The following is a 13,261-nucleotide window of genomic DNA, read 5'->3' as shown; positions in this document are numbered from 1 at the left end:
TTAAAAGTATAACAATGATTAGTGGATTTATTGTTTGCCGTCATACTGCAGTAACAGAAATGGAATGGGATTGTTCAAAGAGAGATCAGATCAGATAAATATGTAAAATCTAAAAATGGTCTGATTACTAAGCCTCCGAGTAGAAAGTAGATTCTTACAAGGCAACTATTGCCTTACAACAGTCATTCCAGTCAATAATATGACTGATATTCTGTGCGGCGTGAACAAAATGGCTGTCGTGGGTTGCCTCAAGAGACATTCCAGGTTGATGTTAATCCAAGAAGAAGATGTTGTTGAATTGCGTGGCACATAGTTTCTTGATTTCATCTGAAGAAAAAAAATTGGAACACATTAAACGATTATATGTCAAAGAAAAAAAAAACGTAAATAAAAAGGGCATGAAAGATTACATATAATAATCATAATCAGAATACTATATACTAATCAACTTTTAAACACTGCTGCATAACTCTGGGTTCTTAAAGGGCCAGTCCACCTGTCTGTCCCTGCCCCTCCATTACATCATCTTGACTGACTTCACAGCTTCTATAGAGCCAAGTGGCAGAGCTCCTTTAGCATCATGGGTAGTGAGCTTTTATCCTGCTGCAACCCTGTTCAGCTAAGATAGGTAAAGTGGGTCCTTAAAGGAACAAAAAGACAAATTGGTGTGCAGGTGTGAAGGCATAGGAACACGAGACACTATTTTTCCACAGATAGGGCTGTAGATTTTGTAAAATTTGAATGGCATGATATGGTAATTTTACACACAACAGTACCTTGTAGACTTATTGAATTGCTTGTAATAACACTGTACATCTAATAGGCTGAAAACAGGAGTAGCAGTTATTAATACCCATACATCCATTAGCAGATGTAATTACAGTCTGACCCCAGACGTATATACACACACACACATAAGTGCAAGCACCTATTTCCTGCACATCAATCATTTCCTACACATCAATCATTTAAATAAGTGACAATAATGGTTGTCAAAACACTTGGAAGACAACACTGGAACCCGCAATGACTAAAATGACACTTTAGGTTTAATCAGGACATTTATACCCTGGGGAGGGAGGGGAGGGGGATTATCACACTGAAATGAGACCTGCTAAATGAGACCTGCCTGCAGAAATGCCTTCTTTGTCAAGGTGTGAGAGAGAGCCTAGATTTTAATTATTAACACCATCTGTTGAAAAACGATGAGATGAATATTGATGACGTCTCGGAATGCGTCCAAAGTTTAGCATGGAACAGAAACACGAAACCATTCCGGTAACATGACCTGACTAAGAAAGGCATAGCATGGAGATGTTAGTAAGGGTGGCACTTCAATTGCAGCCGTTCCAGCAGTGTTTCTCATACCGGGCATATGCTGAGATATGCGTGGATAAATAATTTGGAACTCAGAGCTCTAGAGCAGATTCCTCCAAAGATTAGACCTTTCCCAAACACTAATGAGAAAACACACAAACATTGGGAGTGCTTAAACACTGGGACACATATCTACAATGGAATCTGTAACATCAGTTAGGAAGAACACCATCGGCGCCCCCACTCCCATATATATGTTGTGGCAGGGTCCAACGGTTCTGTGAATGTGTTTACAGTGGAGGTCAAAGTTTATCTAAGTTTGATAAAGGTTTTTATTTACTGCTTATCTCATCATAAAGAAAACAACTCCATGTACATGCACACTGGATGAGCTTGTGTACATCCCAGAAGCTTATGAAACCATTGTGCTCTGACATGCATATAGGGTTTGGCTTCCATAATCATGAGCTCTGGCCTGTTACTTCCTTGCCTCATAACTAGTTAGAATAGCCACATACCATAATGCTGGACCAATAATGAGGGGAATGAAGCCAGGCCAGAGCCAGTGACCATGGGAGGCAGCTGGTTGCCATTTGCATAATACAGCACACCAGTTCCTAAGGTTTTCTCTAAGTAACTGATGTAAGAGCCATACTGTCTACTGTATACTCTTAAAATCCACTGCATCGTCACGCTGGAGGAAAAGCTCCTGGTCAGTGTTTTTTTGCTTCTGATTTTGACCTTTGTGACAAGCCAAGGAAAAGTGAATTTTCACATGTGCATGGCTGTCAGAACCATGCAAAACTCATGCATGTTTCCCATGGAAAAGGTTGAAGGTTTCAGGAATTTCAATGGGTTGTTTTCTGATCAGATGCTAACAGCACTTAAAGGAATTCTGCTACTGTGCCTATCAAGCAATATGGAAAATTCTGGACAATATAAAAGAACGATATATACTTTGAGAAATTTGGTGCTCACCATTTACTTCAATTAGATTGGAATTCTTTTGGTTCAAGATGACGTACAGTTCCCGCTGGTCAGACTTCTTCCCTACCACCCAGTAATCACTCATTGCTTTTACTATGATTTCTTCATCTTCATCCGCTCTGTAAAAGCGGAAATCCATCAGAATAAAGCAACCAATAAACACAATGTTTTCACAACATATGGCCAATGCATTTTTTTTAATAGGACTAGTAATCACAAATATGTCTTCTACATATATTTAAATCCCCCTTGCTGTTTGGCATAATATAATATTGTATTGTATTGTATTAACATTTGCTCTGATTTTCTTTAAAGGGTATCTATAGCCAAACCATTCTGTGTTTTGGACTGAATAGGGAATATTTAGGACCCAATCAGTTTGTTTTTTTGCCTGTGTCTTATAAGAACGATTTTTCTTCCTGTCCTGTCCCCAAAACACAAGAGGAAACTAGAGGAATTCTCTCCACAGCAAGAAGAAATACCCACTTAGAAAATACAGTTGAAGATATGTTAGTGGAGAGCCGGATCAGGATTTTGGTAGGTATTTAGGTCTGTTGATATTTTGGATAAGAGGCTGCTCTCTTTGATGTGATGGGCCCAAATAGGAGGAGGACAACACATTTTCCACTTCAATTTTCTTATTTAAAGTAAAAAAAGTACAAAACACAGTGCAATCGTATAGTGATGTAGTAAGTTACATCACCAAAAGGAACAAGAAAGCATATAAATAAGCCTCAAAAATGCATCGTGTGGAGTGACGCTAGTGCATGTGCAAATCACACCACTTTAGACTACATTGGGAGCAGACACACAGTGCCCAAGAGGGGTCCCAGGAACTCAGATGGAGAAGGCCCGAAGTGTCAACAAGGATATTACAGAAAAAGAAAAGAAAAAAAAAAAGCATACAAGGGGGAGGGAGAAAGACAGAGCAAGACAAGCAAAACAAGACAAGAAGAGCAGCAGTCCCCGAAAAGGTGAGGGCAGAGCCAACCAGTCATAACATGGCAAGTATTATGTGATCTTATGCAGGAAGCATGCCAGCGATCTCTCTGAATGGGAAAACAGAAAAACGCAGAGATAAGGCAATATACTTTCATCTGAGGTCACTGAATTTCCAGTAGTGAGTTGTATAGAGTAGAAGTGTTATCCATAAGAGTATAAGTGATATCCAGCATATTTCGTGGGATTCACAGATCCCTCTTCATCAGGGCTTCAACAGGTGAGGGTTTGAAGAAAGCTGGATTGAGGTTGGCATCCTAAAATAGGTTGGATTAAAGGGCCTGCTCTGGGTGCTGGTCTATAAAAGCTGCTAGACTGGCAACCAGAGCAGGCACTTAATCTGTGCTAGAGAAATGTACTTTTCGGGATACCTGCTCACAGTTCACCTTTCTTTCAACCTTACCTGCACAAACCCTGATGTAGGGGACTGGTTAAGCCCCTAAAACACACTGGATATTACTTAAAGTTTAAGCTTTAAGTTTCTCGCCTGTCAATTTACTTTGCAGAGTGACAGGCTTAATAAAACTCTTGGATTTCCCGACAAAGGATTTCTTTCTTTTCAGCTGTAATTATATGTTGAAGCAATTAAAAGTTGATTTGGTGTAAGGTTGCATAAGGGTCTTTACAGAGTGTAGAGCCCAGCACAATGTGTATCACAACAAATCCTGTCATGAGGGAAACATTGTGGCTGTTATTGTCAGCCTCTATTACTAAAAATGTTAGTTAAATGGCTGTCCCCCTGGCTTCAATACATTGAAGTATGTGGGTAAGGACTGCTGACCTTCCTGGTCTGAATAATTGTTCCTGGTGTACTGAAAATAGGTTAGAAACAAAGGTCAGTCAGCTACCATTTTCAGGAGGTGGTCAATAATGGCTATAATTAAAGGAGAACTATGGATTGAGTGAATTACACACATCTCCATAGCTAGAGCCAACGTGTGACATTAAAACTGTCACACATCGGCTCTATTGATCTGGAAGTGAGCAAAAACATACCGCCGACTCGCTCACTTCCCGATCATCTCCCTGCAGAGAGAGGTGACTGTCAGTCACAGCTCCCACCCTCCCTCTCCGATCCTTCAGTGCTGACTGCAGTGGGCACAGCTGGCTGTAGAGAGGCAGAGCCCACTGTCAATCAGCCAGCAGGGTGGGTCTCCATGGTATTGTCGGGATGCATCCCGGCTGCAGCGCTCTCAGAATATAGCAGGCAATAGCCCGCTATATGCTGAGTTTTGGGTCATGGGAGGACACAGAGAGGGATCACTTTGATGTGGTTGCCTAGCTTGAACATGTATTTCAATATATGTAAATCAAGAATCCCTGTTTGTATGCAAAAAAGTTTGCTAGTAAGATGTAAAAGGGGTATAGTATTGATAAAGGGCGTTGCAGAATCTACAGAGTTATCATGTGGTCACACCACTCCAGCACATTACACATGTCAGGTATTTGGATTTGAGCACAAATATTTCTACAGTTCTATTATATAGTGCCGGTCAGTGACCAGACCGGGGTCTATACATCTTCTCCAACTGTGCCAGTTTATCCCATAATTGGTACTATATGTGCATTAAAGGAAGGAGAACTATGAGGTGAGTAAAAATCACTCATCCTCATAGTTCAAGCCGACGTGCGACAATTAAACTGTCACATGTCAGCTCAACAGATCAGGAAGTGGGCGAACGCATACCTTCGCTGGCTCATTTCTCGATCATCCCCCTGCAGAGAGCGTTGACTGTCAGTCACCTCTCCCCTCAGGGATTCCCCCTCTCCGATCCTTCAGTGCTGACTGGAGGAACGGATGGAGGAGGTGCGGGTACAGCTGGCTCTGTCTCTAGATAGGCAGAGCCAGCTGTCATTCACGCAGCTGGGTGGATCTCGACAGCATTGTCGGGATCGTTCCCGGCTGCGGCTGTCTCAGTATAAAAACACTTACCACATAGTTCTCTTTTAAGTAAGTGATGAGCAAGTACAAATTTAACATTTTGCAGAGTAGGGACTACCTTGAGATGGGTTACTTTAACACAGCTAGCTAGCTAGAAAATGTATAGCAACATATGTGAACCAAGTCTCCCTGTTTTCATGCAAACGTTTGTTAGAAATACGTGAGGGAGCATAGCAGTGTGCAGAGGGTTAATTCAGAATATTCTGTTATGGCAGCCTCCTTTTTCTCTCTTTACAAGTTTCCATTAAGGTGAAGCACAGATTTCTTAAATCCTAAGGTGTGGATCTGGGAGCGACAAAGAACCCGCAAAACAAAATGTGGGTAGAAACCCTGAAGGAACAAACCTTGTAAAATCACTATTTATGTCCCCAAGTATCTTCATTAGTTCTGGCTGTACAGAAGTCAGTGAGATGCTTGGAGTTTTCTTGAGATGTATTGTACTTTTTTCTGCTAGGTTCATGTGGTTAAAATAAATAAATTTAAACTGTGGTTCTTTCTCTGACCTGAAGCAAACAGAGAGAAAAAATACGCGTTACACTTCTGAGAAAGACATGGAGGACATCACATCAAGACCATGCTAGTTCTTCTAATTAACATATCCCCAATACAAAAAACAAACCCACAAAGTGATGCAACTTAATAAGCAGCAGCAGCAGAAGCTTTCCAAGGCATGACCCCACCATTTTCTGGGAAGCAAACCATCCGAGAATCATATAAACCTGCAAAGCCAGCTCTACCAACATTGCACGATTATTTCAGTGTAGATTGAATGGGGTGGGAGAGGGATGGCAGCACAAGCTGTATTAAGGTGAATAACAGGGATTGGTAAGACCCCTAGAGATATAAGAAGCCACTGGGAGACTGCATCTGTCTGTATCAACCAAAAACTGAAACACCAGCATGAGTGGACCTAAAGTAGACCTTGCCTGTACTGCAAAGGTCCTGAACATGATGCAGTCACCAAGCCATGTCTGCACTTACCTTTATGCTTTCTGCAGCACTGCTAATGGCCCAAACCCCTGGGTTCTAGACTGCACAATTATCATCAAGTTGTAGGGTTGAGCGCTAACTCAACTGCCCCACCCACATGTTCCTATTGGCCAGAAAGGCTGTCTATTATAATGCTGGGCCAATTGGAACCTGTGGGAGAATTGGCATTGCTCATGACATTACCAGCCAGTGTCAACCCATGCTCAATATAGCACCCCATCAGGTCATTCAGGGAGCTAAACAAAGTGCATAACTATATGTGAAGGAACCACTCGGTGCCAGCTTTGTAGCCCTGCAGCCTGTTCAGCACCTTTATTGTACCAAAAGATTAACTATTAAGTTCACTTTTAATTATTACTTCAGCAATGGGTTGATGAAGGCAAGTAAAATCATTCAGTGGCTTCTTATATCACCAAAGGTTTTCAACAAGAAGATCTTTCACCAGGAGGTCAAGCAAACAGCTAACACAGATAAAGGACAACCACTGGACTACAGACATGCTTCTTGCACCATAATTATGCCAAAAAGGATAAATCACTGCTCCTTGTTATTTTCTGGGACACTACATTAAACATATACCGTAGAAGACAACAAACAACCCCTTGTTACATACCCCGATATTCGTCTGTTGATGTTGTACTGCTCACAGATGTCCGAAGCCAACACTGTTAGTTGAGGTCCTACAAGACTATCCAGTTTTCTACAGAAATCCGGTGTTAGCTGCACAGAGGCTATAGAGATAAAGAGACAGAAAAAAAAATAAGCACATTTTCCTCCATCACAGCTGACATTCTATACCAATAATTATATGTCGTCTCCTCCATGTGCATTAAACAATACAAATGTAGCACAATCTACTGGACCCATTAATGGTCACAATTATGCATGAAACACAAGAGCATCATACAACTAATGCTTGGGCTTGGATTACAATGGTGGATCGAGCAATCCCAACATTTGTATCGATACCGATACTAGTATCAGTGCCAATACCAAGTATTTGAACGAGTACTCATACTTGCCCATATGTTCCCGATACCAGAGCTTTTGATATCAGGAACCCGGGCGGTGAGTCATTACACGCCACCTGAGCTCTATGCTCCCTGGTGACGGAGCATGGAGCCGGCTTCCCGACCAATCAGGAATTAGTCATTAAACGCTGTGTGGCTTCCTGATTGGCCGGGAAGCTGACTCCATGCTCCGTCACCAGGGAGCATAGAGCTGGGCCTCCCAACCAATCAGGAAGCCGGGGGGCAGAGTCATTACATGCCGCCCGGCTTCCTTAATTGGACTTCTGGTATCGGTATTCGGTAAAAAATTATCAGCATCAGTGCATCCCTAACAAAAACCATTGGCAACAGCGTAAAACAGCCAGGCATCTATAACAATCGTAAAAGAAGTGGGGCCTAAGGGTGTATACAACTAAAGCGGTCGAAATCACCCATGATCATCATTGTTTATTACACCCATGTAGGGTAGCACTGTAGGTTCTGTAACACTTTGGGGATTACGTGACATCAAACATTGTCTGCAGGCATATCTTTCTGCACATGTGTTTTCAATTACAGTGACTGATTCGCCTGCACTGCTTGTTTGGTAAATGTCACTTTGCCTAATAAATGTGCCCCTTTTTTATGTGCCAGCACTACTAGCCTTGAGTCCACACCCCCAGAAAACTGGTAGATTACTCTTAAACTGTACACAGGTTTCCTACTAAATAATCTCCTTAAAATTTAGCACCAACTATGCAATTTGAGGGCCTACCTAAACATTCCATTAATTTATACCCAGGTAGGTAGACCTTCACAACACATACTTGTTGGTAAATCTAAAGATTGCCACACACTGCAATCTGATTTTTACATTGTTGTATAATCTCCTTTAGATCTACCAATAGCCGTGTAATGTAAAGACCTGTCTTAGGAATTCATTTAATTGGTATCCAGTCAGGCAGGCCCTCATACTACATAGTTGTTGGTAGATATTAAAGACATTGTACAATGGGTTTTCAAGCTAGCATAGCTCTTATGGTCACATGGGGGGTTGCTCTTATTCTGGACTGCATCTTTTCACCTATCTGATCCTACCAGGGGCACAAGGCGTCTACCAGCATCTCTTTAGGTCATGGAGGCATCCAAATCCCCTTAACAGAAAGAGGTAGCCCTTCATCTCAGTAGTAAAAATAGCCAGTTTGTTAGATCTCCCAGAGACTCCAGTAGCAACATATCTGCATCAGCTCAACTGCTGGGGACCTGCAAGTCTCAGTCTCCCTGTTGAACTGCTACAGAGAATGCATTAGGAGAACAGTGGCATTCCATGGCAAGTGAGAACAGAACAATTCTGGAGATCTTTTTGTTGGAGGCCCTGACAGCTGTAAAATGCATTTTGGTGACTCAGTCCACCTGTGATGATCTATAAGTGAAACTGACAGGTCAAAATCTACATATTGAATGGGATTATTAGTGCATGCATTTTGTAGCTGAAGTAGAGATCTATGCCACTTTAAGTCCACTCCTCTAGATCTCATTCCATTTCTAGATCCTTACACCATGGTTTTGCAGAGCAACAGGGGAGGAGGATATAGCTCTGTTTCAGCAGAAACCAGGAGCCAAGTGTTCATGCTGACATGGAGTAAGAAGAGAGGGGGAAACACAGTGGGGTATTTGCAAGCTTATTATAGGGCAGCTTTGCATAGTTCTATGCTGATTCTAAAGTAATGAGGGTCAAACAGTTTAACAGCACAGTGACAGCAGGTTGATGTGCAGTTCATGCTAGGAAATGTAACCCATTACATTCTGTTCAAATCTTTCAAATTCTATTTCTAGGTGCTTAACATCTTCCAACAAAACATTTTCGGGGTTGTTACATTAAGGTCATAAAAAACTCCTGAAACTTCTATTACAGAGAACAGCCTCAATGTCGAATGAATATTCCATCGTGTTCCCTAAAGTAAACCTGTACTTTACACTTTTAACAGTATATTACGATGTCTATATCTGACAGGGGTCTTCAGAGTGTATCTATAGCTGGATTGTTTTTTTGGAGGAAGATTTTAAGCCGTGTCAGGTTTTACTGCTATCCAGAGCTCCACTACAGAGAGTTCCCCTTACTTACTGTTCAGGGGAAAACCTATTTACGGGAGAGGAAATTAAAGGGGAACTATGAGGTGAGTGCTTTTCACTCACCTCATAGTTCTAGCCGACCTGTGACAATGAGACTGTCACAGGTCGGCTCAGCAGATCAGGAGGTGAGCGAACACATACCGGGTTCGCTCGCCTCTCGATCCTGTCACGGCTCTCTGCCGTGACAGGGGGAGGGGCTGGATTCCCCTCTCCCCGCTCCAATCTGCCAGCGCTGCCTGGCGGAAGGGACGGGGGAGGGGGCGGGTACAGCTGGCTCTGCCTCTAGATAGGCAGAGCCAGCTGTCACTCACGCAGCTGGGCGGATCCCGTCATCTAAGTCGGGATCCGCACCAGCTGCGGCGTCTCAGTATACCGCGAGCTGTAGCTCGCGGTATACTGAGCTTAGGGTAACGGGAGGACGCTAGTTTGTGTCCTCCCGTTACCCTAAGGAGAACTATGGGGAAAAACACTGACCCCATAGTTCTCCTTTAAGCAACAGTAACACAGAAATAATAATACTTTTATTTTCTTTGGAGGTGGGGTAGACCTCAGAATGTAGACCGAGGATTGGGACCCCTTTAGGCATCGAGAGCAATCATCTCCCTTCAGTTATATTCTCCACAAGTCCCTCTGGAAGGTTGCCTCTACCATACTTCTTGGTTACTCGCAACTTCAACAGATGTAACCTTTATCTCAAATCAACAGATTTAAGACACATACAGCCTACTATACCATAAGGGCTCTCTGGTCCCTCCTCTTTTTATTATTTCTCTGGTGTACATTTTTGGAGTTCCTCCCTTTTTATTCATGAGCAACATCATTGACTGCTCCATTTCTAAACTGTTTCTATCAAGACTTTTAATTTTTCGATCGAGTGGGGAAGAATTAGAACCTCTGCAAGGTTCCACTGCCATGAGAGGCTCTGTTAGAGATTCCTTCACTTCCTGTCTGGTAAAAATGTTGTTCCCATAACAGATAAAAGGGAAAAGTCTCTAATGGAGCCCTGGATAGAAGAGATTCTGATGAAGGGGGCTTGCCCCTGAAACGCGTCAATCTTGGCTGACTGTGGTCGGTGGACGGTGATGTGACCGGAGGCTACCGTGTTACATAGTCGGGGCGATACCATGTTGGGTTAACAGACAGTGTGGCCTCTCGTTTGTTGTTAAAGCCTGATGAAAACGTTTGTTTGCAAGTACTTTAATCCCTTGTCTTATTTATTGTAATAAACGATTTTACACACGGAGGTGGCGCTGTGTTCGCTTTTGTTTTCTATGTTCGTGGTGGAGGCCCCAAAATGTGGATGAGCAGCCCCTCGAGTCTGTGTGAAAAGCTGTGATAAACTGTTGAAAACTTTGAGTGTGCAACAGCAAGTGGATTGTTCAGCTGGCAGCCATTAGCGCCAAGAGTTAAAGAAAACGTTTTGTCAGAAGAGAAAGCTGACCTTTCCCCATTCAAAAAAGTTTGGGTATAGATACACTTTAAGTTAAGCTGGAGAATCTCAATATAAATCCCCCTTTATCAGAGCTTAGTATTATCATGCTACTGAAATCTGAATGGTTGGTTACTCTGGAGTTTTATTTCCTCGCAAACTGTGGTTAGGAGCTTTTCCAGGGAACTCACCGAGCAAGTCCCTAACCACAGTAACCAAGAACAACCACCTGTCCAAATTCCAATTGCATGATAAAACCAAGCCCTGATAAAAGGCGGATTTGAGTACAACTCCTGAAACTGGCTGTAAACGCTTGTTAAAACTTTGCTGTAATAAATTATTTACATCTGGACCAGTCCCTATGACTTTGCTTTAAGCCTCAAAATATAGCAAAGGTAAAGAAACCAAATCTTCAGCATTACAATAGCAAGTTAAACATGTTCTCTGCAAGAAGTCACTGTGTGCAAAGAGGCTCATACACTGGCAAGAATAACTATTTGACATAAAAGAGCCCCTGCACAAAAATTGGAGAATTATAATCAGATGCGATCACATTGGAGATCAGTACCAACAACATTCAACAACAAGCTAAATACAATGGGAGGAAGATATCATTAGTTAAAATCATGTTTCTCATGACTGTGGCTAATAAAAAATAAAAATAGCAGCTAACTGATGTTTGCTAGTATAGGGGTAGATCACGCAAAAGAAAAGTCATACAAATGTCACTCAACGTAAACCCTCCCCCCGTGAATGGATGGATTATGTTTCCTGCAAGCTTCATACTCACCATCGATCATAAAACACACCGAGGCACTCATGGCCTGTAATGAAAAACAAGAACTGGTTTAGAATTTACAGAAGTGTTACTATTCCACCAAGCCATCTGTTATCCTGGCTAGATGCACCACAACAATTACATCTTCATTACACACAATGCTGTCAGGGGAATCCATGTTGTACTTTCTAATTTTATCATACGCGGAAACAAAGGCTTAGGAGTTCCCCAGGGGGCGGCTTCAATGGCAGCTCATTCACGCTCATTGTCTAGACAGTAATGTCACACAGTCCTCACTGTGACATACAGCTGCTGATTCAAGACACGGCTAATACGAAGCCTGCTCAACTGCCCCCGCCAAGGTTACTGTACTGCGCTGAGCTGGAAGATTAAAAGGGTCACTAATCCTAAAGGACAATATGGCTTAAACAGCAACTAATAATATTTATAATGGCAGAACAACCTCGTGAGTGATTTCACAGTTACACGACTGCAAACAATCCTGTACAGCAGGGGCGCCCACAATTTTTCGCCTGGAGATCTACTTTTCAAATGATGAGCTCAATGAGATCTACCAACAAAAAAACACCTGCATTCAGGGGCGGGGCATTGAAGTCAATGGCACCGCAGCCAGGCCCCTCGCCCACAGTGCTATCGACTGCACCTGGAACCCAGGCACATTAGTGCCTGCGTTCCAGTCCAGTGCGATCCGAGAAAAATGCTGCAAGCACTATTTTTGCAGATTGCACTGGACCGTAATGCAGGCACTAATGTGCCTGTTTTCCGGGTGCGGGCGACCGCACTGTGGGCGGGGGGTATGGCTGCGGTGCCATTGACTTCAATACAACCCCACACCCCCTCCCGCCCCTGAACGCAGGAAGTCGGCCGGCTTACATTCCAGTGCGTCCTAAAGGCCCCAGCGTCCTGTCCTCCTGTTAGAAAAAGAAATTGAGGACACAAAGCCCTCAATCTCTTTTTCTGCAGCTCCTGTTCAAAATGAATGGAAAGCACAGAGGCTTCCTATTCATTCAGAAAATATTTTACTATCATCCAGTTTCTGAATGGTTGAGTAGTGCTTCTCCCCATTGAGAAACTCATGAATGAACAGGAAGTGAATCACATCCTGTTCATTTATAACTGGGGACACATAGTACTATGTGTCCCCAGTTATTTACAAACACTGTGATCAGCTGATCGCTCCAGTGTTTGTCCTGCACATAGGATCGATCGATATCACTGATATGTACGGATCCCCTGCCACGCACAGGGGGGCTCAGCTTCTCCTCTAGATCCGCGCTGCTCTCCCGAGCAGAGGCAGCGGGGATCCGAGGAGAAGTGAAAGAAGCGCTGCAGCCACGGGGGGGGGGGGGGTGGGGGGGGGGGGGGCGGAGCCGCTGTTACAGAACTAAAGCAGAGCGGTGAGGGGAGAGAGGCCGAGTGTCTCTCTCCTCACCGCTCGGCCTTAGTTCTGTGACAGCGGCTCTGTCCTCCGCCGCGGGCTGCTGCACTTCTCAGATCCCCGCTGCATACAGATGGGGGAGAGCAGCGGGGATCCAGAGAAGCACTGGGGGCGGGAGGAGAGGCCATCGCGATCAACCACTGATCGCTATGCGATCGACTGGTAGATCGCAATGGACCTTATGGGCACCCCTGCTGTACAGGAACCAATCATATTCTCTCGTTACTGCTTCAGTGCA

General features: G+C 43.5%; 1 protein-coding gene across 1 annotated transcript in view; it reads right to left on the bottom strand.

Annotated features, from left to right (window-relative positions):
- CCZ1 (CCZ1 homolog, vacuolar protein trafficking and biogenesis associated) overlaps positions 1–13,261 on the bottom strand; it is a 49,295-nt gene continuing 36,034 nt past the window's right edge. The window contains exons 12-16 of the mRNA XM_018567267.1: positions 11,577–11,610; positions 6,849–6,966; positions 5,590–5,748; positions 2,296–2,423; positions 1–327 (exon numbers count right to left, since the gene is read on the bottom strand). Of these exons, the coding sequence (XP_018422769.1) occupies positions 272–327; positions 2,296–2,423; positions 5,590–5,748; positions 6,849–6,966; positions 11,577–11,610 (495 nt within the window). The 3' untranslated portion in view covers positions 1–271. The remainder of the gene's footprint in view (positions 328–2,295; positions 2,424–5,589; positions 5,749–6,848; positions 6,967–11,576; positions 11,611–13,261) is intronic.

The sequence above is a fragment of the Nanorana parkeri genome, unplaced genomic scaffold (genome assembly GCF_000935625.1).
Source record: "Nanorana parkeri isolate BGI_ZX_2015 unplaced genomic scaffold, ASM93562v1 scaffold3, whole genome shotgun sequence".
Lineage (NCBI taxonomy): Eukaryota > Metazoa > Chordata > Amphibia > Anura > Dicroglossidae > Nanorana > Nanorana parkeri.
This window is presented reverse-complemented; position numbering and strand designations above follow the sequence as displayed.